This window comes from Bos mutus, chromosome 2 (genome assembly GCF_027580195.1).
Source record: "Bos mutus isolate GX-2022 chromosome 2, NWIPB_WYAK_1.1, whole genome shotgun sequence".
Taxonomy (NCBI): domain Eukaryota; kingdom Metazoa; phylum Chordata; class Mammalia; order Artiodactyla; family Bovidae; genus Bos; species Bos mutus.
This window is the reverse complement of record NC_091618.1, coordinates 4,503,814-4,529,184: the sequence shown is the minus strand read 5'-3', so window position 1 is coordinate 4,529,184 and position 25,371 is coordinate 4,503,814. Positions and strand designations below refer to the sequence as shown.

The following is a 25,371-nucleotide window of genomic DNA, read 5'->3' as shown; positions in this document are numbered from 1 at the left end:
AAGAGCATATACCCAATGTTTGGAAATAATTTCAGAACTTTACGGATGTTCGTCAGACCATTCATAAGACTGTGGTTAAGAACCTTAGTTAGAGATATCAGTTCACTTCAGTCGCTCAGTTGTGTCCTACTGTTTACAACCCCATGTAGCACACCAGGCTTCCCTGTCCATCACCAACTCCTGGAGCTTGCTCAAACTCATGTCCATCAAGTTGGTGATGCCGTCTAACCATCTCATCCTGTGTCTTCCCCTTCTCCTCCTGCCTTCAATCCTTCCCAGCATCAGAGTCTTTTCCAGTGAGTCAGTTCTTCACATCAGGTGGCCAAAGTTAGAGATATGAACATGCTATTATATGCTTCGTTGAGGAAGAGGCAGTAAGGTGGAAGATACAGGACTTTTCTAGACAGAAAAGGGAAGAAAAGGCCTTCTAGGAAGTTAGGAATTAGAGGCATGGTTAGTGGAATGCTAAGGAGTCAGTCATGTGTGGGATGTGTGTTAGGTTTTGTAGCAGAAGTAGAGATGAAGAAAGTGGGTTTTGAAGGTTTTAAGGTCATTCTAAAGAGATAGACCTTTGTTATGTGGGTAATGAGTAAGGTAACTATTTTTTTGGTTTGCTCAAAACGAGTCTCAGTTTACACTTGTATGAATCAGCTGAACCACCTGTTAATTATTTTTTGAATCCTCTACAACTCCTAAAATGGACTCAGTTTGGATGATGAACTGTCTGCTCACTCTACTAATTGGGAACCTTCAACTTACATTAAAAAATAATCTTTAATTTTTTTTCTGACACAGCTTCCTGCAGGCCAGAGTTTGTTTGTTTGTAGTCCTGAGCTTAGGGAGTCTCCCTGGCGATCCATGGTTGAGACCACATGCTTCCATCATAGGGAGCATGAGCTCTGCCCCTGGCTGGGGAGCTAAAATCCCAGGTGCTCCACAGTGTGGCCAAAAAAAAAGTTCTGAGGTTAAAGGCTGTAGAATTTTATCAGGCATAACTCTTTAACATATAATTTTTTCTAATTTTGAAAGGATACCTTCAACGTTAACTTATTTAGGAAAAATAAGAAAACGAAAATTTCTAGTGATCTTGACTGACTTTCTAGAGGCATCTACTCTAACCAGTTTTTGGTATATTTTTTCTTTTTCTCTGTCTTAGGCTTTATATAAGGTATTTTATTCTCATTTGTCACTTTATGTTGTAAGGTTAGCTTTTCCTATGCTGTTTGAAACATGTCTTAAATAATAAATGGTTGTATGTTGTTTTGTTTTAAGAATTTAACATTCAATCAAGGTTTGACAGATTAATTTTTAAGCTTTTAATGTGTGTCAGACACTGTTGTAGGTATTGGGACTATATAGTGAGCAAACTAAACCTGCAGTTCTTATGGAGCCTATTTTTTTGTGAGATAGAAAAATAGTTAAGTGTATGCATCTGTGTATGTGTGTGAGATATCCTATTGGGTGGTTATAAATGCCTTGAGGCAAACGAGGCAAGCTAAAGGGATAGGGAATAGCTGGACATCCTACTTTAGTTAGGCCTCCCAGGGAACTTTTATCTGAAAACCATGGCATTTAAGTAGAAGCTTAAGAAATGAAGGTGTGCAATTGCAGATTTTAGGAAAAGTGCATTTCTGGTAGAAGAAACAGCAGTGCAAAGGTCCAGAGATGGCCTCTGGGGCATCAGACTATTTTAGGGTACAGACCAGGGCAGAGACTTTGGATTTTAATGTAGATACGATAGAAAGCCATTGGAACTTTAAGAGCAGAGGAGCTGACTTTTTATTTTTAAAGGTCACTTTGGCTTCTATATAGAGCGTAGACTGATGAGGCTAGGTGGCTGTGGCTGTGAGGGGGAAGCATGAAGATCACTTAAGAGGTTAATTGTAATACAGGCAAATAATGGTGGCTTGCTGTAAGTCAGTGGCAGTGAAAGAGATGAGTAGTGGAGCTGGCTATATATTTTGAAAGTAGAGTCAGGATGTGATGAGAGCTTGGATGTGGGACGTGAGAGAAAGAAGAGTAAAGGAGGATGTCAGAAATCAGCACTTGAGCAGCTGAGTAGATGAGCATGATACTAGTTACAGAAATGAACGTTGGGTGAGAAATAGGGTCTTTGTTGAGAAAATGAATACGTGTGAACATTATTTATGTGAGGAGTTAATAAGCACTAGGTTGTTTCCAGTTTTTCCTATCGTGAGTAATTTATTGAATTTTAACCCTTTTCTGGATTTGGGATTACTGTTACAGAATAACTTTCTAGAAATGCAGTTACTGCGTTAAAGTGTAGACATGGTACGTAAATGAGGACACGTGACTTTGTAAACTTAGCCTTTAGAGAGGAGATAATCAAAATCCTGTGACACAGTCACACTGTTACACAGTTGACATGAATTGCTTTGCATTAAAGTTTTTGAATTTATTTTTGAGTTAGATCAGATTTGACATCTGGTATTAAAAGCTACTGTCATATATGTGGTCCTTCAGTTAATTAAAAAAGTTGGTATGTCAGTTATATGAAATGCATATTCTCAAAGGACAAAGGGTTTTAGGGAGTACAAAGCTACCTTGAAATATGATGTCTGCTTTTTGATCAGTTTTTCCATTTTTAGTAATTCAGATCGCTTCCTCACTCTTACAGTGCTGTGCACATTAACAGTGAGTGGGCGGGTAGTTGACCAGCTGCGTAGTCTCCGCTTTTCTCCACCCCAAGATTATGTATTGGTCTTTAGTCCTCTATTGTCTTGGTCCATTAGGATCATTTCTGTGTCATAAAATAAAGCTAACCTTCAATTCACCTCCTCCTGGCTCAGCATATGGTGCCCGTATGTCACTTTAATTGAGTTGGTTAAATTCCTTGAAAGGTAAAAGATACCTTGACAGCCTTTAAAAATGATACAGTCAAAGATTTCACTCTTTTATGTCTGATGGGGAGGCTGTATGGCATTATGTCAGCCATTTTAGGTTAAGTTTTCTGCTGATATTCAGAGGGGTATCAAAAGTAAGACTCCTATAATGCCTTCAGTTTTACATTTTGGCCTGTGTACTATTTTATTATCATCTGGTTTTTCTGAGTTTCTCCTTGGAACATTTATCAGGGATGAGAGGGATGCTTATGTCATTATTCCTCATTAGCCAAAATTACATTAGGGTGATTGATCATATGAACAAAAGAACAAAAAAGCCAGTATTTTTAAATGCTAGTAAGAACAGTATGTACTATGGTGGAGAGGAAATGATAAAACTAAAGAGGCATGAGCTAGTTTGAAATATATTCATTAATAACTGTCTTATTGGCATGCTTCTTAAGAACAAATTGTGAAGTTTTAGCATATTGTATATTTTCGGCTTATATAGTCAGACCAGCATATCCAAGGGTTCATCATACTTGGATTCAGCCAACCATGGATCAAAAATATTTGGGGGGAAAAAAAAAGATTTCAGAAAGTTCCAAAAGGCAAATCTTGAATATCCATTTGCTGGCAGCTTATCTACATAGCATTTGCATTGTTTTAGGTATTAGTGTAATCTAGAGATGATTTAAAGGATAGGAGAGGATGTGTATGCAAATACGAAGCCATTTGATGTAAGAAACTTGAGCTTCCCGAATTTCACTACCTGTGGAAGGGTGGTCAAGGAACCAATCTCTCTATGATACCTAGTTCAATTCAATTCAGTTCAGTTACAGTCGCTCAGTCGTGCCTGACTCTTTGCGACCCCATGAAGAATTGATGCTTTTGAATTGTGGTGTTGGAGAAGACTCTTGAGAGTCCCTGGGACTGCAAGGAGATCCAACCAGTCCATCCTAAAGGAGATCAGTCCTGAGTGTTCACTGGAGGGACTGAAGCTGAAACTCCAGTACTTTCACTACCTGATGGAAGAACTGACTCATTTGAAAAGACCCTGATGTTGGGAAAGATTGAAGGTGGGAGGAGAAAGGGATGACAGAAGATAAGATAGTTGGATTGCATCACCGACTTAATGAACATGAGTTTGAGTAAACTCCGGGAGTTGGTGATGGACAGGGAGGCCTGGCGTGCTGCAGTTCATGGGGTCGCAAAGAGTCGGCCATGACTGAGCGCCTGAACTGCACTGAGCTGTGTGTGTGTATACATATATGAACAGTATCTTCTTTCTCTGCACAGCTTGTGATAGGCTTTTAGGTTGTTTCCATATCTTTGCCATTGTGAATAATGCTGCAGTTAATACAGGAATGCAGATATCTTTTTGATATCTTGTTTATTTCCTTTGGATATATACCCAGAAGTAGGATTGCTAGATCAAATGATTAGCACATTCTAAGGCTTGTATTACTTTGAAAGATCATCTTCAATTTTACAAAAAATTTTAAGATAGTCTAGATTGAGTATGTTTCATCATTTCCTTGCTCTTCCTGGACTCATATTTTACTAATACCTTCAAGTTTTACTTTCATAAAAAACTGTTTCTTACCCATCACTAGTATTAGCCTCCTTTCTTTAGATAAATCTCAGAATCAGCATCATTAAATATTTATGAAATCTAGATGCCACTAAATCTGTATTTTTTGTCTTTGTTAAAAATAGGTATGTTAATTAGACCCAGTCTATTTGCTGTATCGCCTTTCTTTCTAAATGTAGAATTGTTAACTATTGTAATAATTTAAGACATTTTTGAAGTTACTTTTCTGCAGCATTAAAAATACAGCTGAAAAGGCTCTGACTTCTTGGAGCTTGCTTTCTGGGCATAAACACATAGATGTGGTAGAGTTATTAAGGATATTGAGACAGTTCAGTAAATATTTATTGAATAATAATTGTGTGCAAGTTTTTGTGTCAGATAATCTAGGTTAACAGTGGTAGATAATATGATCCTTATCTTTAATAAGAGTTTTCATTTTATCACATGAGATGGGTAATACATTATTTGAAGCTCTAGAAGTTACGAAGTGCAGATGGGGAGAAAGTTTGGACTGTCTACTAGGAGAAGGTGAAGAAAGGTGAACATATTCCAGTTAAATCTTTTGAGATGGATGAGAATTCTACTCTGTAGTGCAATGAGTCGTGAAATGTACAGTTAACTCATTAACAAATGGGGTTTAGGGGCACCCACTCTCCACGCAGTTGAAAATGCACAGGTGTATATATACCTGGGTATATAAAAATTGAGCAAATCTGGTCAGAGCAGTTCTTCCTGAGGAAACTGACAGAATATAGAACATTTTCTTCATTATCATCACTAACACTTGGTCAGTACTAACTGTGGACCAGGCTCTCTTCTAGCACTTCGCTTGTATTAATTCATTTAATCCACATTACAGAGGTATGAGGTAAGTATATCTCCTGTTGTAGTTGGGCATTTATTAGTAGTTACTGTGCCCCTGGCAGTGTGCAAAGTGCTGTACATACAGTGGATTGCTTAATCATTATGGCAACCTTCATTTACAAATAAGGAAATGGAACTCTCTGAAGTTGCGTAATCTGAGTACACATCTGTCTGACTCTCTAGCTCACGTGAAGGACTGTGTTTCACTGGGTGGGAAGCTGCTTCTTGTTGAACTCTCACATGAGGTATAAATAGCAATACTCAATTTTGGGGGAGTCAGGACTCTTGGTCATCTATGAAAGCTATGGATCTACTTTGCAGAACAGTGAGCATACGAAAATAGTTTTTACTGCAGTTTTAGGAGAGTTCAAGTATCCTTTGACCCTGGCTAAAGAGCCTTTACTTTTATAAGATTCCTTGCTCTCGTCTAGACCAACTTTCCCCTTGCAAGGGTGCCATGTTGTACTCTTTTCATGATTCTCAATATAGGGAAATAGCTCATTTATTACTTTGTACATTGTGTGTTAAACTGACAGAGACTTTATTAAGATTTTACCCACTTTTCCATCTTGAGGTAACCTTTTTTTAAAGCATTGGTATATGTTTAGCTCATTTATATCCTTGTTATTAAAAATTCTGGATCCATTTTGCTGCCTATCTTGGTATCTGCTGAGTAATGACATTTATGAAAGTTAAGATTCCTTGTCATTAATATTTAATGTGGATTTACTCATTAAATGTTAAACCACATACCTAATTAAAATAATATTTAATATATATTCACTGATTTTTCTCCTTCAGAAGGATTAACTTTAAAAATACAAAGCATGTTCTGTTGTTAAATGTCAGCTAGAAATGGCTTTTGAATTTCTAAAATAAGAAAATTGTGGATATAGTAATCAAGTTCTTTAATGTTAGAGAATTTTGAAAATGTGTTTCTTTGAACTCTGAGATAGTCTCTGTAGGGCCATTTGATAAAGTATTTTATGCCCTATTACTTAAAAAAAAACAACTGATGGGGCCAATTTAAAATAAAATGAGTCATAGGAAATTGGACTGTTTTTAAGTAATTGTGTAGTAAATAAAGTTGTAATTATTTTAAGGAAAAAGAAAGAAGGAACATTATTATTTCAAGATACGCAATTATTATTGCTGTGAAGTTGGTGGCATGAATAGAGAGGTCATTTTTTACCATATGTTTTGATAGACGTAGAAACATTTAACTTACATCATTCCTTTTTCAATCTTTTAAAAGCACTCTGCTGTTAGGGTAATCTTACAGGCAAGAGATTGTGAAGGATTAGCGTCTTTGTCTGTTGTGTCATTCTTTGCTTCCTTAATTGCCGTATAGAGTACAGAATGTTCAAGAGAAGGATGTTTAGTTTCTTTAGCTCTTACAAGTCCCAACGAACCCTTGGATACATTGTTCATTCTTAGCATTGTTAAATCAGCCAAAAGTGGCTTTTTTTTCTTTCTTTGTTCAGTATGTTGCAGGAAGAGGGGACCCCTTCCCTGGCCAAAGGGTGGGCTGTTGTCTAACACTTGGAAATGAATTGGGTGAGGAGATACACACTTGATTGTGAATGGGCACCTGGGTGGAGACCATCAGGGTGACGGAACCCAGGAGATCTGGCCAGTCATTCTGACTCAGAGTCCTTCCTGGTGATCCACGTATCACTCAGCCAAGATAGATTTCAGCAAGAAGGATTCTGGGAGGTTGGTAGGACATATGGACTGCCATCTCCTTTCTCCTTCTGACCTTTTCTGAATTCTTCCAGTTGGTGGTAGCTTGTTAGTTTCACCTTCTTTACTAGGACCTCCTGTTGTAAGAGAACTCATGCAGATCGTCACCGTGGGGTCTGGTTGGAGCAGGCAGCTTTGCTTAGTGGTCCCCTAGTGAGCATCTGTTCAGTGACCTTTCTGTCCTTCCTTTGGTCACACAGTGCAGCATGAGGGATCGTGATTCCTCTACCAGGGATCGAACCTGTGTTCCCTGCATTGGAAGTGTGGCGTCTTAACCACTGGATTGTCAGGGGAAGTACCTACTTAACCTGTCTTAAAAAAAAAAATCAGAAAAATTAATTAGGAGCATGTTTCAAATATTTATTTAAAAAGTTCTATAGATCAATTAAGAGAGTTTGGTATTAGTGAAAACATGCATAGAAAAGGAAAGAGGTGTAATACTGAAGTGTATGATTAAAGATCATTAGACTCAGATAGTGAGCTGGGCTGGGTGAGAATATTTCAGCTTTCTGGAAGGTCTTCATCTCATTAAAATCTTTCCAAATATTGGTCAGGCATTGGTGAGTGCTAATTGTTTTTCAGAGGAAGCTGATAAATTATATAACACAAAAAAGTTTGACCCAGAAACCAAGTTTGGGGTGGATTTCTTTCTTCATGTATTTTATGTGTTGGGCTAAGTTCTGTGGGAGAAAATGTAGTAGAGAGCGTTCACTTACACTGTGGCTGGAAAGACAGAATGTGCTCACAGGAGTTGAACCGTTAAAAGAACTATAAGAAAGGAATTGTTTACCGTTTCAGTGGAAGAGAAGAAAGCCAAAACCAAAAAACAACACTAAACAAGAGCAAACTCCTCATTCTTTGACTGTGCACCAAGGTCTTTGTGCTTTTCTCTTAAGGGATTTCTTTCAAACCCTAACCTGTTCATTCATCAGACTTTGTTTTTGTTTTTGAGCATCTGCTTGTGTGGCATTGTGCAGAGCACAAGGGATACAGTGCTCTCTGCTTTGAAGATGCCTGCAGCCTAGTGGGAAAGTTGAACTGATCGATCGTTTAAGTGCAAGTATGATTAATGCTGAATTAGAGGTAGGCAGAGAATGTCTTGCTATTCTTGCAAGCATGGAGCTGCAGCTTGAAACTCAGCCAGGGACACAGGGCAATGAGAAGTTTATCTCAGGAGAGGTGAGATTTGGATTGAGTTTTTAAAGATAAGGAGAAGGTATACAAGTGAAAAAAGGTATGTTTGTGTATTTGGAAAACTACAAAGAAAAAAAGCATCAGAATGTTGGCTCTTGAGCTTTGGAGCCCATCTAAGATTATTAGACAGCGTTAATTACAAGTACTTAACTGGATTCTCCTACTCTTGCCTGGAGAATCCCATGGAGGGAGGAACCTGGTAGGAATCCCATGGGGTCGCAAAGAGTCAGACATGACTGAGCGACTTCACTCGCTCAATTACAAGATAGGAAGGAAGGCTAGTTAAGAGTCATAGCCAACTAACTACATGGCAGCAATTGTAGATGCAGAGAGGTCTGCACTTTGGGCTTAGTGACATTCCATTATTTTAAAGTATGTTTTTGCATAAAACTTGATGTTCATAATGATGAATTTGTATGATCAAGGAAAAAATTCAGATTGTATTTAATGTGCTGAAGATTTCCATCCAGAATAAGAGAAAAATAAATTTTGCTTATTTAAAGAGATTCATTCCTAGCTATCTGCAAAATCTGAAATTGTACAGTAGAAGGAATGACTGACTTTTCCAGGGATTCCAAGAAAGTGAGGTTATATCATAATCTAATATAAACTGTTCCTTAAATGTGATGGGAATGCAGGATAAAGGAAAGAAGAGACTGAGTTGGTTAAGTCAAGAATGTGATTTTTTTACTTGTATTGGAGAAAAAAGCACATTTTAGGGTTAATGATGTTTATAAATAATAGTGTTTTCTTTGTACTATCATACTCAGCAATAATGTAGCATAGATGTATATATATCTCCTATATATATAGTCTGCCTTCTAATTTATCTTGTAACTTGGTGGACTAAACACACTAAGCAGGTGTAACATGCCAGGTGCTGTGAATATTGGTGAAAACTTGTCAGTGTTGTATTTAGGTCACTGCTTCTTAAAACCTCAGTTGAATCAGCATCACCTGGTGGGGCCCAGCCTGGAGTTTCCAAATCAGTAAATATGGGTGAGGCCTACAAATATGAATTTTCTTTTCTTTTTTTTTTGTTTGCTTAAAATATGAATTTTCAACAGATGGCCACACGCTGATGCCACTGGCGCAGGGACAGCACTGTGAGAACCACTGCATTAGGGTCAGTGCAAGTCCCGAGTGTTCCCCTTTCCTGTTTGTAGGATGGAAATCAAAATAGGAATCCTTTGAACCCAAAACTGTTTGATTTACACTTACATGCCTGATACTAGGATTTTAAATAACAGTTTAAATATTTTTAAACAGTGAAATATTACAGTAGCTGCCATTTTGGGAATACTTTTTATATAACAGGCATTGTGATGCATTTTATCTCATTTAGTGTGTTCAGAGAATTTTCACTGAATCTTCAAGATATTCCTTATTTTTCCTTTTACAGAGAAAAAAACTGAATTTAGGTGATTTGATTGTATAATTTCTGTGTGGTGGAGCCAGAATTTAAACCCAGATCTCAGTCTGAAAAACCCATGTTTTTTTTTTCAAAACTTTTTATTTTTGCATTGGGGTATAGCCAACTAACAATTTTGTGATAGTTTCCGGTGAGCAGCAAAGGGACTCAACCATAAATATACATATATCCATTCTTCCTCAAATTCCCCTCCATCGCTGCCACTGAGCAGGGTTCCCTAGGCTATACAGTTGGTCCTTGCAACCCGTGATATTTTAGTAATGCTGTCAGGCCTACTTGTAAGATAACTTTAATCAGTTTACCTCTGCTTATGTTACTTGTTTCAGACTTTTTGTCTAGAAAGTGATGGTCTTTGGTGCATCCTCAGAATAGAAGCGTAAGCACGTGTTTCATGTTACTTGGTGTACAGAGCAGCTTAATATTGTGACTTTGATAATGAGATTGTATTTATGTTTGTTCCTAGTTCTCATCTTGGATTTAAAAGCAGAATTCAGTTACCTTGTTCAGTTAGACGAATGGTTCATTATCAGTAAATGAAGATCAGGAGAAAGACAGACAGCCCATAAGTAGTACAGTGGGAAATGACTGCTCATTACAGTTGTTAAATCTGTACTGGTCATCTCCCAACTCACACAGCCATGGCTGTGGTAGGAAGTTAAGGGCTTTGATAATAGTGGGACTCTTGAACAAATAAAAGCCGTCACTTCTCATGTCAGTTTTCAGTGGTTCCTCTTCTGAGAAAAAGGATAGCAAATGGCCTACAAAGTATGTATTTCTTGGAAAATTAAGGAGTTAATTTCACGCTTATGTAGAGTGTTATTTATTATAGGAAAGGTAGTTTAATAAATGATTGGACTCACAGAGAACTTCCCATCACTCTGTTCCTTTCCCCAAGGCGATCATCCCTAACTGCCTAGCATTTTAATATTAAGTCAGGAAAGGACCTTGGAAGCTTAAGACCATTCTCTGGGCTACTATTAGCAATGAACGAAATAAAAATCTACTTACTATCTTGGCCTGCTCCCTTTATACTACTGTAAGGCAGCACTGGCCACCTGAGTCATATTCTAAATCAGTTTCACTGCTAAATAGCCATATTGCAAATAATGAGATTTGGTAGAATTAATAATATGGTGTAATATTTATACGTAAATGTGTAAATGGCCACTTATGTGCAAGTTCTCTCATAAGTACTCCGTAAGTCCTGTCCCTGTCCAAATAATGAGGTAATGAGAGTCACTGTGGTGGTTAGTCTTGGTGGCTGCAGGGCGAGAGAGGACCGCATGAAGCTTCCTCTGCTACATCACTGGCTTAAGTAGGATTTTATAGGCCAATCTGGAAACCTATCTGCTGAGTTCCAAAAGCAGATTTGCTCACTATAAAATTTATGTGTGCCTGCTAGAAAACAAAAAGAAACTCAGAAGTATAACAGGAAAAGAAGACCCGTATCTGGCTACCTAAAGGGCCATTCCACTCACTTTAATATTTTCTTCCAGTTGTTTTCCTGCATACTTAAGAAAAAAATACTTCTGAAATCAGTGTACCACAATTTAATATCCCTCTTAAAATTATTGGCAACTTCTCATTAAAAAGTCTTTCTAAATATGTATTTTAGGGATGCAGATACCCATTCCCCAAGGAATTATGTTTTTTTTTTTACTGTTATAAATATGTTTAAACAAGTGACTCATTGCTTTACTTTTTTGCTGGCTAAATAATACCAATTAAGAAAAAAGTCAGAAAATAAAATAAAGAGAATGAAAATCAGCCATTATTTCCCAGAGAAACCTTTACATGCGGAGAGAATTCTTCATATGCTTTTTACCTTTATAGACACATATAAAATATACACAAATAAACTAAGTTGTACATATGTAACTTAAAGATTTTTGTTCATGCTTGCTTGTAAGTTAAATTTTTATCCTAGCATACCATGTATATCATTTCATGTCAAGATGGAATTACACATCATTTATTGGGCTGTGATTTGTGTTTAAATACCAGAACTAATCTTTTGGCTGTGTTGGGAAGAAGGCACTTTTAGGAATGGAGATGTTTAAAATAAGAATATTACTTTTGTACTATGATTTATATAACTAGTCATTTGTTCATGGACATTTGTGTTATTTCTGTATTCTTGCTTTCATGAATAATATAAATAATACTGTGATTAGCACCCTTGCCCTTTTGATCTTTATCTTGCTAATTTCTTCATGAGTGTAAAATAGCTGATTAACATTTATCCATCTGTTTAATGAAAACAGAGCAGTGGAGTACATATGATTTTTACAAAGCTAATAATATAGAAGGGTTTATGAAAAGAAAGAACCTATTCTTCACCTCTGTTCTTATCCGTCAGAGGCAGCTGCTTTTAATTCCTCTGGCCTTACCTCTGTTATCTATAATACAGTTTTTTTACCGTGTTTGATTTATCATTATCCATTGACTCTGCTTCAGTAAGTGGTGTTTCAGTTTCTTTTACAGTCTTTCTTTTTCCATTGCCTCTCTGTATAGTTAGGTCCTTGGTCCTGTTACAACTAAACACATTTTTAGAACATGTGGTTTGGGTACTTGATGAACAAGTCGTACTCTAAAGATCAAGAAGAGCAGTTTTTGTTTTAAAGGAGAATGATAATCCCCATGAATTTTTCTTGTGAGATTCTCAGGAGTTCCCATGTGGCCTGTAAATAAAACAGATGAAACCTTAGGGAAACTCTTTCTGTATTGAATCCACATATAGAGTTTTAGGTATGTTGTCAAGTCTTGTCTCAAGATTTTATTCATTGCATTGTCCAAACCTGAATTATATTAAGAATAATAAAAATTTGATTATAAGGAGGATGGGAATCCCTTTTAGAGCCAGTAATCTTTCCTTAAGGAATATATCACAAGATATAGGAATTTACTTTATTAGGCAGTCAATGTATTAGTCATTCTTTTAGTCAGTGATTCAGTATTGCATTTTAATTTTGTTTTGTTTTTGATGGAGGTTTCATGATCTGTTGTTTGTTCTTCTGTACTTTTTGCTAATTTGTTTTTGTGGGCGGTATCAACAAAGTCAGATTTAAGTGAATTAAGAGCTTTGTTACCTCATGAATATGCCTCAACTGATAAAATTGCCAATGTTATAACTAAAATGACCTAAAACTCGTTTATTTCATCTTAATTTAATGCTTTTGTATTCCAAGAATAGTTATTGATCTTATACATATGTATCAATGCAAACTCATGATACCCATCATTAAGATAACCCAGCAGCAGCAGCAGATACTGAGTTAAACTGTATATTTTGAAAATAATTTGTTTGTTTCTATAAAGGTCTTCATAAACCTCATGTTTAATTTGTGGGTATAAATATAAGTAGCTTCCAGGTTTTGTGTATCAAGCACTCTGTTAGGTACTCTCCAAAATGTGTCTATAAAGTTGCATTCATCCCTCTTACGATTTCTATTTTACAAGGTAAGAAAGTGGGACTCTTGAGTTATTTGCCCATAGTAACACATCTATTAAATGATAGAGCTGAAGCTAGGTATGGTCATGTGTTCTCCCATTTTATTTTCAGTACCTCAGTTTCTAACATGGAAGAAGGATGCTCAGTCACTAAATAATGTCTGAGTCACTTGTGACCCCATGGACTGTAGCCCGCCATGCTCCTCTGACCATGGGATTCTCCAGGCAAGAATACTGGAGTGGATTGTCATTTCCTTCTCCAGGGAATTTTCCCAACCCAGGGATAAAACCTGCGTCTCCTGCTTGGCAGGTGGATTCTTCACCACTGAGCCACCAGGGAAGTCAATGGAAGAAGAATAGATAAAAACAAAATGAATAGTAACTAAGATAGAAATTTTGAACAAAGAGTTTGTTATTGGTGTCACCAAGGCCAGTGATCTGAAGTTTGTATTAGGTGAATAGGATAAAGTGTGTCTAGATCTGCCTTGTCTTTTCCTGCACTTAGACCTGAATCTTTTTAAGTTTCCTGTTGATTCCTTTGGATACTGTGATGTATTGCATGGAGAAACCATAACTTATCTCTGCAGCTCTTGATTAAAGTTGTTACTTCTCAAATTGGTCCTTTTACATTGGTTCCCATGTGAAAATCATCTTTCCCATTACTGCCCAGTTTGCCTCCTCAGCTCTAGATTCTGTGTCTGTCTCTCATTTTTGTTGAGACATTTGAATACCGTGTAATTCACCCATTTAAAATGTACAGTTGTTGGATCTTGGCATATTCAGAGTTGTACAGTCTTCTCCAAAAGCAATTTGGGGACGTTTTCATCACCCCCCACAAGAAACCCTGTGTCCTGTATTCGCCTATTACTCCCCAGCACCCCAGCTCTTGTGTGCGTGTGTGTGCTCAGTTGCCTCAGTTGTGTCCGACTCTTGGCAACCCTGTGGACTGTAGCCCGCCAGGCTCCTCTGTCCATGGGATTCTCCAGGCAAGAATACTGGTGTTGGTTGCCATTCCTTTCTCTAGGGGTTCTTCCTGATCCAGGGCTCAAACCCCTGTCTCTTACTTCTCCTGCATTGCAGGCAGATTCTTTATTGTCTGAGCCACCTGGGAAGCCCCATCCCAGGCCTCGACAACTACTGATCTACTTTCTGTCTCTGATAGATTTGCCCATTCTGAGGATTTCATATAAGACTTACTTCTCTTAGCATAATGTTTTTGTTGCTTAATAGTATCTATTGTATGGATATACGTATAATTATCTTTTCATCAGTTCATCAGTTCAGTCGCTCAGTTATGTCTGACTCTTTGCGACCCCATGGACTGCAGCACACCAGGCTTCCCTGTCCTTTACTGTCTCCCTGAATTTGCTCAGACTCATATCCATTTAGTCGGTGATGCCATCCAACCATCTCATGTTGCCCCCTTCTTTTCCTGCCATCAATCTTTCCCTGCATCAGGGTCCCTTCCAGTGAGTTCTCTTTTTGCGTCAGGTGGCCAGAGAATTGGAGTTTCAACTTCAGTATCAGTCCTTCCAATGAATATTGAGGTTTGATTTCCTTTAGGATTGGCTGGTTGGATCTCCTTGAGGTCCAAGTGACTCTGAAGAGTCTTCTCCAGCACCACGATTTGAAAGCATCAGTTCTTTGGTGCTCAGCCTTCTTTATGGTCCAACTCTCACATCCATACATGACTACTGGAAATACCTTATCTTTGACTATACAGACCTCTGTCAGCAAAGTGATGTCTTTGCTTTTTTAACACGCTGTCTAGGTCTGTCATGGCTTTGCTGCCAGTAAGCAGTCATCTTCTGACTTCATGACTGCAGTCACCGTCCACAGTGATTTTAGAGCCCAGGAAGAGGAAATCTGTCACTGCTTCCACCTTCTGCCCTTCTGTTTGTCATGAAATCATGGGACTGAATATCATGATCTTAGTTTTTTGAATTTTGAGTTTTAAGCCAGCTTTTTCACTCTCCTTTTTCACCTTCATCAAGAAGCTCTTTACTTCCTCTTTACTTTCTGCCGTTTGAGTGGTATCATCTGCATATGTGGGGTTGTTGATATTTGTCCCTGCAATCGTGACTCCAGCTTGTGCTTCATCTAATCCTGGCACTTCACATGATATTCTTTGTATATAAGTTAAATAAGCACAGCCTTGACGACGCTCCTTTCCCAGTTTTGAATCGGTCTGCTGTTCCATGTCTAATTCTAACTGTTGCTTCTTGACCTCTTAACAGGTTTCTCAGGAGGCAGGTAAGGTGGTCTGATATTCCTGTCTCTTTGAGAATTTTCCAGTTTGTTGTGAGCCACACAGTCAAAGGCTTTAACATATTCAGTGCAGCAGAAGTAGGTGTTTTTCTGGAATTCTCTTGCTTTTTCTATGATCCAATGGATATTGGTTGTAGATACTTGATTTATTGGCTATTATGAATAAGGAACGTGAGTGTGTAAATTTTTTTGGTGGACATTCTACCCTCTCTCTTACCCTTACAATATAAATAAGATTATTACATCATCATTTTAAAAATCAGTGGCTCCTTTTTGCTGAGAACAGAAGATTAACATATCTTAGCAAAGAATATGCAGTTTTCCTACAGTCTGGCTATAATCAGACTGCAGTTGCACCAGCATCAGTCCACTAAACTCTCTTTCTCCCAACCCTTTCTAAAGAGAACCCCTTACCTATGTGGAACATACTTTACTTTCTTACCTCTGTACTTTGAAAATTTCTTTTCAAAATAATATCTCTAATTCTTCGTCTGAACCAAAGTGTTTTACTTCTCTGTGTGCAACTCTGATTTCACTAGACCCGACCACAGTTTCAGACCCAGTTATGTCTGGTGGTTAATCAGTTTTAAATACAGTAAATTGAAAATACGTTAAAAAACAGGATTTATCACGTCTTGTTTCTTTATTTACTGTGATATCCTTTTTATTGGAACTCCTTAAGGACAAGGGCTGTTTCATTTTTATAGCTTAATACAGTGCCTGACAGAGCCTTGATACTCAATCAGTGTTGAGTATGTGTCAGAGGAGTTAAAATTAGCAGTCATATTAAATTGGTTTGTATTATGGCTATCTGCCCTGTCCTTTATATTCTGTTCTGACATCAGCGCACCCATTAAAAAAAGACAAAGGAACTTCTGTTACATGTCAATTAAAAAAAATTAACCAATCTAGAAAAAAATACTTGTTGTGTGCCTCATTCTCTGTGGTACTAAGTCTATATTGATCCTAGGACTGCTGAAATTAGATTATCTTTCAATTACCTTTTGTCTTTAAAATTCTGAGATTCTGACTTTGGTTTAGTTTTAGTCTGAGACATTACTGATTTGTCCTGTGATAACTTTGTTTATTCTTCAGGGATTCTGAGTAGAGAAATAAGCCACATTGATTCCATTGAGAGGGTGAGCACTGTCTTGGTGGTGGTGCTGCTGGTTTAGTCGCTAAGTCTGACTCTTGTGACACCCTTGCCAGGCTCCTCTGTCCATGGAATTCTCGAGGCAAGAATACTAGAGTATGCAACAATTAACACTGACTAAATAGATCCCTTTGGTTTATAAATTACAAGGTTTTTCATAGTTTTTATTTGCTAGTTTTCATAGTTAGCTTAGAGACCACCTGAAAGTTCACTATGAACCTACTTCTAAATTTATCCTCCCCAGCCCTGACTCCTCTTCTCAGCTTGGATTCAAATACTGAAATGGCTACTTAGCCATTTGGATGTCTGTTAGGCATATGTTGCCTTTGATTGCTGTTTCCCCTAAGTCTGTTCTCCCTATCTCATAGGACTGCACCCACTTAATATTTCAAGCCATAAACTTAAAAGCCATCATCTGTTTTCGTGTAGTTATCCCTTTTAAATATATATTTTAAAAATTATTATATCTTTTATTATTATTTTGTTTTTTCAGCCATGAAGACAGAAATTTTAGAATCTTATTCACCTAATTTTGTATCCCATGCACCAGTGTGTGACATAAAATTTGTTCTCAGTAAATACATATTAAATAAGTGAATCAGTCAATCTTCATTCCTTTCTGTCCATTCTTTTCAGTCAAATCAACAGGAATTTTGTTTGCTCTGCCTTTGATATACAACCCAAATTATTCCAACTTCTTTTCATCTTTATTTTTAAAGATGTTTTAAGCTACCATCACTTTTGGCCTAGTTTATTGTGATAGCTTTTAAACTAATTGTTTCCATTCTTACGTTCTTCTGTTCTTTTCACAAAGCAGCCAAAATGATCTTTGAAAACATTAGATCTGCTCATGGTCCTGATTAAAATTTCCTATAGGTTATTCCACTTATCAAAGTCCTTACCATGCTTAGTAAGCCCTTAAGCAATATTGCCTCTGCTGCCATATCTTTTTAGCTTCGGGATGGGGGGATTACTCCCAACCCCACTTGGAACAGTTGAGTCATTCCCATTGTATGACCTTGTCAAACTTTCAGGGTCTTATACCTGTCATTTTTCTGCCATGTGAGTTCTTTCCCTAGTTTTTGTTATTACTATGTAACAAGTCACCCCAGAATTAACAGCTTAAAATAGCACCCATTCATTATCTCACAGATTAGGTGGGTCTGGGCTGTTAGGGTGCTCTGCTTAGGACCATGCTGAAATTAAAGTGTAAACACAGACTGGAATCTCATGTGAAAAGTGAAAGTGAAAGTCGCTCAGTCGTGTCCGACTCTTTGCTACCCCATGGACTACACAGTCCATGAAATTCTCCAGGCCAGAATACTGGAGTGGGTGGCCTTTCCCTTCTCCAGGGGATCTTCCCCATCCAGGAATTGAACCGGAGTCTGCTGCCTTGCAGGCGGGTTCTTTCCACCCAAGCTGCACCTTCCTTCCCTCCTCATTCCGTCCTCCTCTCTTTCTCTCTCTCTGTCTCTTTGTCTCACCATTCCCCCACACACCCACACACACCCACACACACAAAGACACACACACACACTCTCTTTCTTGGATTTCTCTTTGTCTCTTCCTCCCGTCTCTTTCTTTCTCTTTTCCCCTCTCTCTCTCCCTTTCCTTCTCTCCTTCATTTTTTCATTTCATCTACCAGGGCATCATCTCATGTAAGGCTTGGGATTCACTTCCATACTCATTTGGATTATTGGAAGACTTTATTTCCTTGTGGTTGTTGACTTGGGTCCTTGTTTTCTTACTGGCTGCTGGCTAGGAATTGCTCTCAGGTCCTCTCAGGTTACCTTCAGGTCCTTGCTGTATGGTCCTGTCATTATCTGGAAGGCTTAGTCTTTAAGAACAGCAAGAGAATATCTCTCTGATTCACTGTGTTTTAACGAGCTCAGCTAAAAAGTTCAGACCCAGCCAGCGGAATCTCTGTTGATTAACTTGAAGTCAACTCTTTAGTTACCTATCACAGGAGTGATACTCCATCATGTTCTCTGGTATATTAAGGGGAAAGACTTATACAGGGTATGTGCACCAGAGACAGGAATATTGAGAGCCGTTTTAGAATTCTGCCTACCACCCTTTGCCCTCTGGCTGGGAAGGATTCGCCCATGGTATCCTCTCTTTGTTACCTTTGATTCCTAGACATGTTTCTGAGGTCAGGTGTTTTTTTCTTATTTTTATTTCATTGTTACTGATTTGTGGTAGGTAGTCAACACTGAGAAAGTAGCTGATCTGTTTTTCTTTTCACTTGTTTCCATTGCCAGTTATTAATAAATATGAAAAGAAACAATCCTCAGAATTGAACCCAGTACTTAGAGTCCATGATAGAAGTGTCCATGGTAGCATCTATTTGCTTGAGTATTTAAGTATTACTTGAATTATATGAAATTGCCTTTTTAAAACATGTGATAAAAACCTTGAATTTTAGAAATTCCACATGGTTCAACCTATTAAGTGTAGCTAAGAGTAGAGCAAAGAGGAAAGTAATGTACTTTCTTTATCTTTTTCTTGGTTTTTGGGAGGAGTTTGGCAGTAATAATGTCTGGCTTTGAAAAAATGTCATGATACTTAGTAAATTTTTCTAGTATTCACTGTAGTGTTCCTTTTTAATTGACTAAATCAGCTTTTATTTCCCAATATTTGTAATTAAAAATATCTCTAAATATTGGGAAATAAATAATCTGAAGGAAGAAGTAGGATAATATGAAAAACTCACCAGGAGGGGTGGAGAAGCTGCTTGAGATTCTCATAGAGTATTGAAATTAGCCAAGTAAGAAGGCAGTCCAACCAGTCCATCCTAAAGGAAATCAGTCTTGAATATTCATTGGAAGGACTGATGTTGAAGCTGAAGCTCCACTAGTTTGGCCACCTGATGCAAAGAACTGACTCATTGGAAAAGACCCTGATGCTGGGAAAGATTGAAGGCGGGAGGAGAAGGGGACAACAGAGGATGAGATGGCTGGATGGCATCACGGACTCGATGGATGTGAGTTTGAGTAAACTCCTGGAGTTGGTGATGGACAGGGAGGCCTGGCGTGCTGCAGTCCATGGGGTCGCAAAGAGTCGGACACTACTGAGCGACTGAACTGAGCTGAAGAAAAGCTTTGGAATCCTTCCAGTCTACCCCAAATTGAACTTGGTCATTTCCATGTGGGAGTTGCAGCTGTTGAAATGCTTTTAGATGATTTCACTAAGTAAACTTCATCTTGGGATAAAAAAATTAAGGGATGACTTCTCAGACAAACTATGTATCATGTTTACCTTTATAGGAATGATTTTTTTTTTTTTTTTTTTTGCTGAAAACATTATTTCTTGATAGGAATTTTTTGCAATTCTTTTGATAAAGATTCAATTATGTTTTTAAGTGCTGTATTTTTATTGCATATATTGGGCAACATATGCATATGTAGATGCAGTGAGTAAAAATATGTTTTATATGTGTGTATATAATGTTTAACAATATATCTATATTCATTCATACCTGTCTAGAATTCAGTCATAAGTCTATATGTGAGTACTTCCTTAAAATAGAAAGTTTATTCTTTGTAGTTTTGCTTATTAGAAAATTCTGAATAAACTCATCACAGCGTTACTATTTTCATTTTTCTTTTATTACCTTGTTCTTTGTGTTAGTACATAAAGTGACAGAGATGGAAGAATACCATAGCTGTGTATAAGACATTCAGAGCAAATGGGCACACATGCTTACTGTATAAAAGAGATAATTTCTCTTTCTGGAGCAAAAGGCAGCATGCTTACTGTCCATTATAAAAGATTCAAGTTCTCTGAGTTCAGGGTTCCTCTCAGGTAATGCAAGTCACCACATAGTATGTGGCCTTGTTTGTGTTATCCTGAACCTTAGGTTCAAAGTGTGGTACACAGATACTCTACTGCTGTTGTTGAAAGTAATAAATAGTTCCTCGTTTTGTCCAAAGGAAAAAAAAGAAAGGCCTACAAAGTTTATGTTTCAGTGATGATCATGAGGGACGCCTGGGGCCAGGCTCACGCTCTGGCTGCCTGTCCTCCTCATGTATCGATGTGCTTTATGTGACTAGTACAGTGTTTTGGAAGTCAGGAACATTTTATTAAAAATATTTAATTTTAGTTTTTCTTGAAAACTTGGAAGACACTGCATGACTTGTTGGAAATTCTGAATGGTGTCGCTTGGCTCCTGCTGAATGTGTCCTTCCGTGTGGGGGACGGGCGTTCACTCCGGCTCTCTGTAGACCTCATTCCCTGTTGTCTACACCTGGCTGGTTTTTTCCCCACATACGTTTCCTGCACAGTATTTCCATTCCTCTTGGGTCCAGAGAATGATTATATTCAGGAAACTTCACTTTTTAAATAGCTATGATTTGAAATTGTAGTTTATGTGTTACATCTTTTAATTGGCTGGAATATTTTATCCAATCAGGTAATTCAGTGCCGAACAAATCAACTTTCTATTTTATCAACTTTATACTTACTGACCAATCTTAGTTTCCATGGTCTTTATGGTTTAGCTTTACATTTTCAAAAGATTCTTCAAGTTACATTGCTCGGTAAACAACAAATATCATTGATTTTATAGGAAATGGTTTTAGGTAAAACTTTTGAATGAAATTGACTAGCTAGTTGAAATTTTTACTCAGTCAAAATTTTAGAGGTTTTCTTTCTTTTTTCCCTTCATTTATTTTTTGTTTAGACCACACCCTGCAGCATGTGGGATCCTGTTCCCCCTCCAGGGATCTTAACCACTGGACTGCCAGGGAAGTCCTGAGATATTGTTTTACTGTGTTTTCTTTTTATATTCTTTCTACTCTTGTAGAACAGCAATATAATTAATACCACTGTAACTAATACTTTAACCTAGGTCCTAAGTAATTTGCTTGTTTTTGTTTCTAATCTTTTTTAGGGAATTGAAGAGAATGATGCATGCATGAAAGTGCATAAAACATAAACGTAGAGTTTAACAAATAATTTTAAAGCAAAAACTGTCTCACCTCCCAGGTTTAAAAGAGCAAAACATGATATGGCCTTTTCTGATCTCTACTCCTTCTCTTCCTGATATAGATGCCTTAAAAGAAATTTCCTGCTTTTGTTTATGGTGTTGCCATTCATTAATGTATTTCTAAATTAATATAGTCAAATTTTGTTTATTTTGGAACGTTTTTGGAATAATACTCTGTATTCTGTGTTCTTTTTCACTCATTAACATTTATAAGAGTCATTCAAATTGTGAAATGTTGCTCTAGTTTTTAGTTTGATTTCCATACGAGAAAATATTTCATTACTGATTCATTCTCCTGCTAATGAATGTTCGTGTTATCCAGTTTTGGGTAATAAGAACAGTGCAACTATGAATATTTTTTACATGTATCTTGGTGCACGTTTTCCTGTTTTCTCACAAATGTATACCTACAAAGAGCTAGGCTATGTGGCAGAGGTGCTGTACAAACAGTGCTATAAAGCCATTATCCTCCAAGAAAAAAGCAAAATAAGACGTAACCTATAGGGTATACCTATTCTCAAAGGTATTAGCTAGTGCCAAGTTCTTTCCCAGAGAACTTCTACCAATCTATATTTCCACGAGCATATGAATGAGAATTCTGGATCTTCCATATTATTGCCAATGCAAAACTATAATATCCATAAAAAATGAATGTTTCTCGGCATATAATCTTTTAAATACAGTGTGCATGCGCACACAAACACACTGTTCCTCTCTGCATACCAAGAAATGGTTGATTCATTTCAGTTCAGTCGCTCAGTTGTGTCCGACTCTTTGCGACCCCATGAATTGCAGCATGCCAGGCCTCCCTGTCCATCACCAGCTCCCGGAGTTCACTCAAACTCACGTCCGTCAAGTCAGTGATGCCATCCAGCCGTCTCATCCTCTGTTGTCCCCTTCTCCTCCTGCCCCCAATCCCTCCCAACATCAGGGTCTTTTCCAGTGAGTCAACTCTTCACATGAGGTGGCCAAAGTATTGGAGTTTCAGCTTCAACATCATTCCTTCCAAAGAACACCCAGGACTGATCTCCTTCAGAATGGACTGGTTGAATCTCCTTGCAGTCCAAGGGACTCTCAAGAGTCTTCTCCAACACCACAGTTCAAAAGCATCAATTCTTCGGTGCTCAGCTTTCTTCACAGTCCAACTCTCACATCCATGCATGACCACTGGAAAAACCATAGCCTGGACTAGACTGACCTTTGTTGGCAAAGTAATATCTCTGCTTTTCAATATACTGTCTAGGTTGGTCATAACTTTCCTTCCAAGGAGTAAGCGTTTTTTAATTTCATGGCTGCAGTCACCATCTGCAGTGATTTTGGAGCCCAGAAAAATAAAGTCTGACACTGTTTCCACTGTTTCCCCATCTATTTCCCAAGAAGTGATGGGACCAGATGCCATAATCTTCGTTTTCTGAATGTTGAGCTTTAAGCCAACTTTTTCACTCTCCTCTTTCACTTTCATCAAGAGGCTCTTTAGTTTTTCTTCACTTTCTGCCATAAGGGTGGTGTCATCTGCATATCTGAGCAAGCTGGTAGGTAGAGTTGTTTAGAAATCCCAGAGTAGTCACTCAGAAAGCTGAGTCGGACATGACTGAGCGACTGAACTGAACTGATATATATATATATATTTATATATGCACATGTATTTACACATAAATACACATATAGAAATATGTGTATGTATATTTAGATGTGCTTTTTTAGAAACAAAAATGCGATTATGCTGTATAAGTAACTTTTTTTGGTCAGATTTATTGAGGTATCATTTATTTAAGGTAAAATTCACCTTATTTCAGTTCTATGTATACTTCCATTGGTTTTGACAGGTACGAAGAGATATGTAATCTGCATACAGTCATGATCTGAAACAAGTTATGTCACTCCCTAGAATCTCCTTGTGCCCTTTTTGTAGTTATTATTTGCTCTTGTAGTCATTTATTGATATTTCCTTTTTGTTCCTTTTACAAAATATCAAGTGGCATCCTATAGGATGTTGTTTCTAGTCTGGCTTTTTTGGTTTATTTTTTTCCTTTAAAATTTTCAGTTTTAAGTATGCTTTGAGAATCTTTTATCAAGTGGATAAAAATATTAATTTCTCTTTTTATATTAATTTCATTTTTTCAATATTGAAATTTTAAGCCTTTAGTCTTATTTTTATTTTAATATAATTTGTGAGAGAATTTCATTTTTAAAAAATAGCTACTTTTGCAATATTTATTAATACTGAGTTACTAATACTCTCACTAAATACTGATTTCTTCACAGGTAACACAAGTAGCAAGACAGCCGGGACCCCCGACCCCTTCCCCTTACTCAGCACATGAGATAAACAAGGGGCATCCAAATCTTGCGGCAACGCCCCCGGGACATGCCTCGTCCCCTGGACTCTCTCAAGTAAGAGAAATCTAAATTTCCTAAAAAAAATTTCCATGTAAAAGCCGAATTTTTCTCAAGCAAACTTTTAAACAAACATACAGCATTAGTTGAAGAGAAATTTCAGTTTTATCTTATTTCTGTGTTGTCTTACTACATTTTTTAGACACACCTCCCATAATGGTGGCTAGTAGGTTTTACACATTTCATTTCTGGAGTCATTCAGAATAAACTGTCAGTGATAATTAGGTTTTTTTTGTTTGTTTGTTTGTTTTGGAAATTAGAATATAATTCTAAAGTTCTTTAAAAATCCCATAAAGCATTTGTTTGCATTTCAGTGTGTAATCTGATCGTCTTGCTTCTTCTCACTTTTTGGTGGATTGTTGGTGGTTATTTTCTACTTTTGTAAAAGATATGATGCCTTTTCCTCTTAGTAATTTTTGTTGGTGTGATTTTGTAAATAGATTATTAAAATTGCTAGGCTTAAAATTTTGTTGAACTGTTAAAGAGTAGTGAACTCCTTAGTTTATTTCCAGTTACCAGGCACAGGAGACACTGATACACTGTTTTAATGTGTCCCTGTGGATTCCCTGCATATTAAGCCCTTTCCCAAGAGTTCTTTCAGCTTGTATCCACTCAGCATTACATGTTTATTTGATCTTCCTTGTGGTTAACAGTGGTATAGAATTAAGATATCTCTTATTGGAATTTAGACATAGTCAAGCCAGTAACTTTGAATCATGCTATTTGAGATTATTAATATTTATAGCTTATAACCATTCCTTTTAATAATGAAAATTAATTTTGTAACTTGTTTCAATTTGGGCCTTTATCTTTTATGCCTTTGAAGAGCTTGAATAATAAGAGGGAGAATTACTAATAATAGTGCTAAAGGCTGGCAATTATAAGCTAAGGGTTGATGAACGATAGTTTAAACTATAGAATGTTTGGAGAAAGAATGTACAGCATGCCAAACCATAATTGAAATAGCACCATTCATGCTCAGATGGTAAAGAATCTGCCTGCAATGCAGGAGACCTGGGTTCAATCCCTGGGTTGGGAGGATCCCTTGGAGAAAGGCAATGGCTGTCTCCTCCAGTATTCTTGCCTGAAGAATTCCATGGAGAGAGGAACCTGGTGGGCCGTAGTCCATGGGGTCCCAGAGAGGCATGACAGAGCGACTAACACAACTGCTACCACTACTGCTATACTTAAACTCAGTCTAAATCATTCCTGTTTAATTTTGAGCTTTAAAAGTAAAGCATGTCAAAGTGAATTCTAAATCGTTCAAGATGTTTCCAATGTTGGCTTTCATGGTATGGAAGAGAGCCACCCAAGCTATTAATACGTGTGTTGGTATGTGTCTCAGGAGGAAAGAAACACTGTGTAGTAGTTTGAGTAGGGAAAGTTTCATATAAAGGATGATTAAGTGTAATAGGGGATTGGAGTAATGAGAGAGAACCTTAAAGG

At 37.4% G+C, this 25,371-nt stretch overlaps 1 protein-coding gene across 14 annotated transcripts in view; it reads left to right on the top strand.

Moving 5' to 3' along the window:
* EIF4G3 (eukaryotic translation initiation factor 4 gamma 3) overlaps window positions 1-25,371 on the top strand; it is a 353,762-nt gene that overhangs the window by 86,491 nt on the left and 241,900 nt on the right. For 11 of the 14 annotated variants that reach the window (XM_070382520.1, XM_070382510.1, XM_070382529.1 and 8 more), the window contains exon 3: window positions 23,794-23,922. The exons of the other annotated variants lie outside the window; for them this stretch is intronic. In XM_070382520.1, the coding sequence (XP_070238621.1) occupies window positions 23,794-23,922 (129 nt within the window). The remainder of the gene's footprint in view (window positions 1-23,793; window positions 23,923-25,371) is intronic. 14 annotated transcript variants of the gene reach the window in all.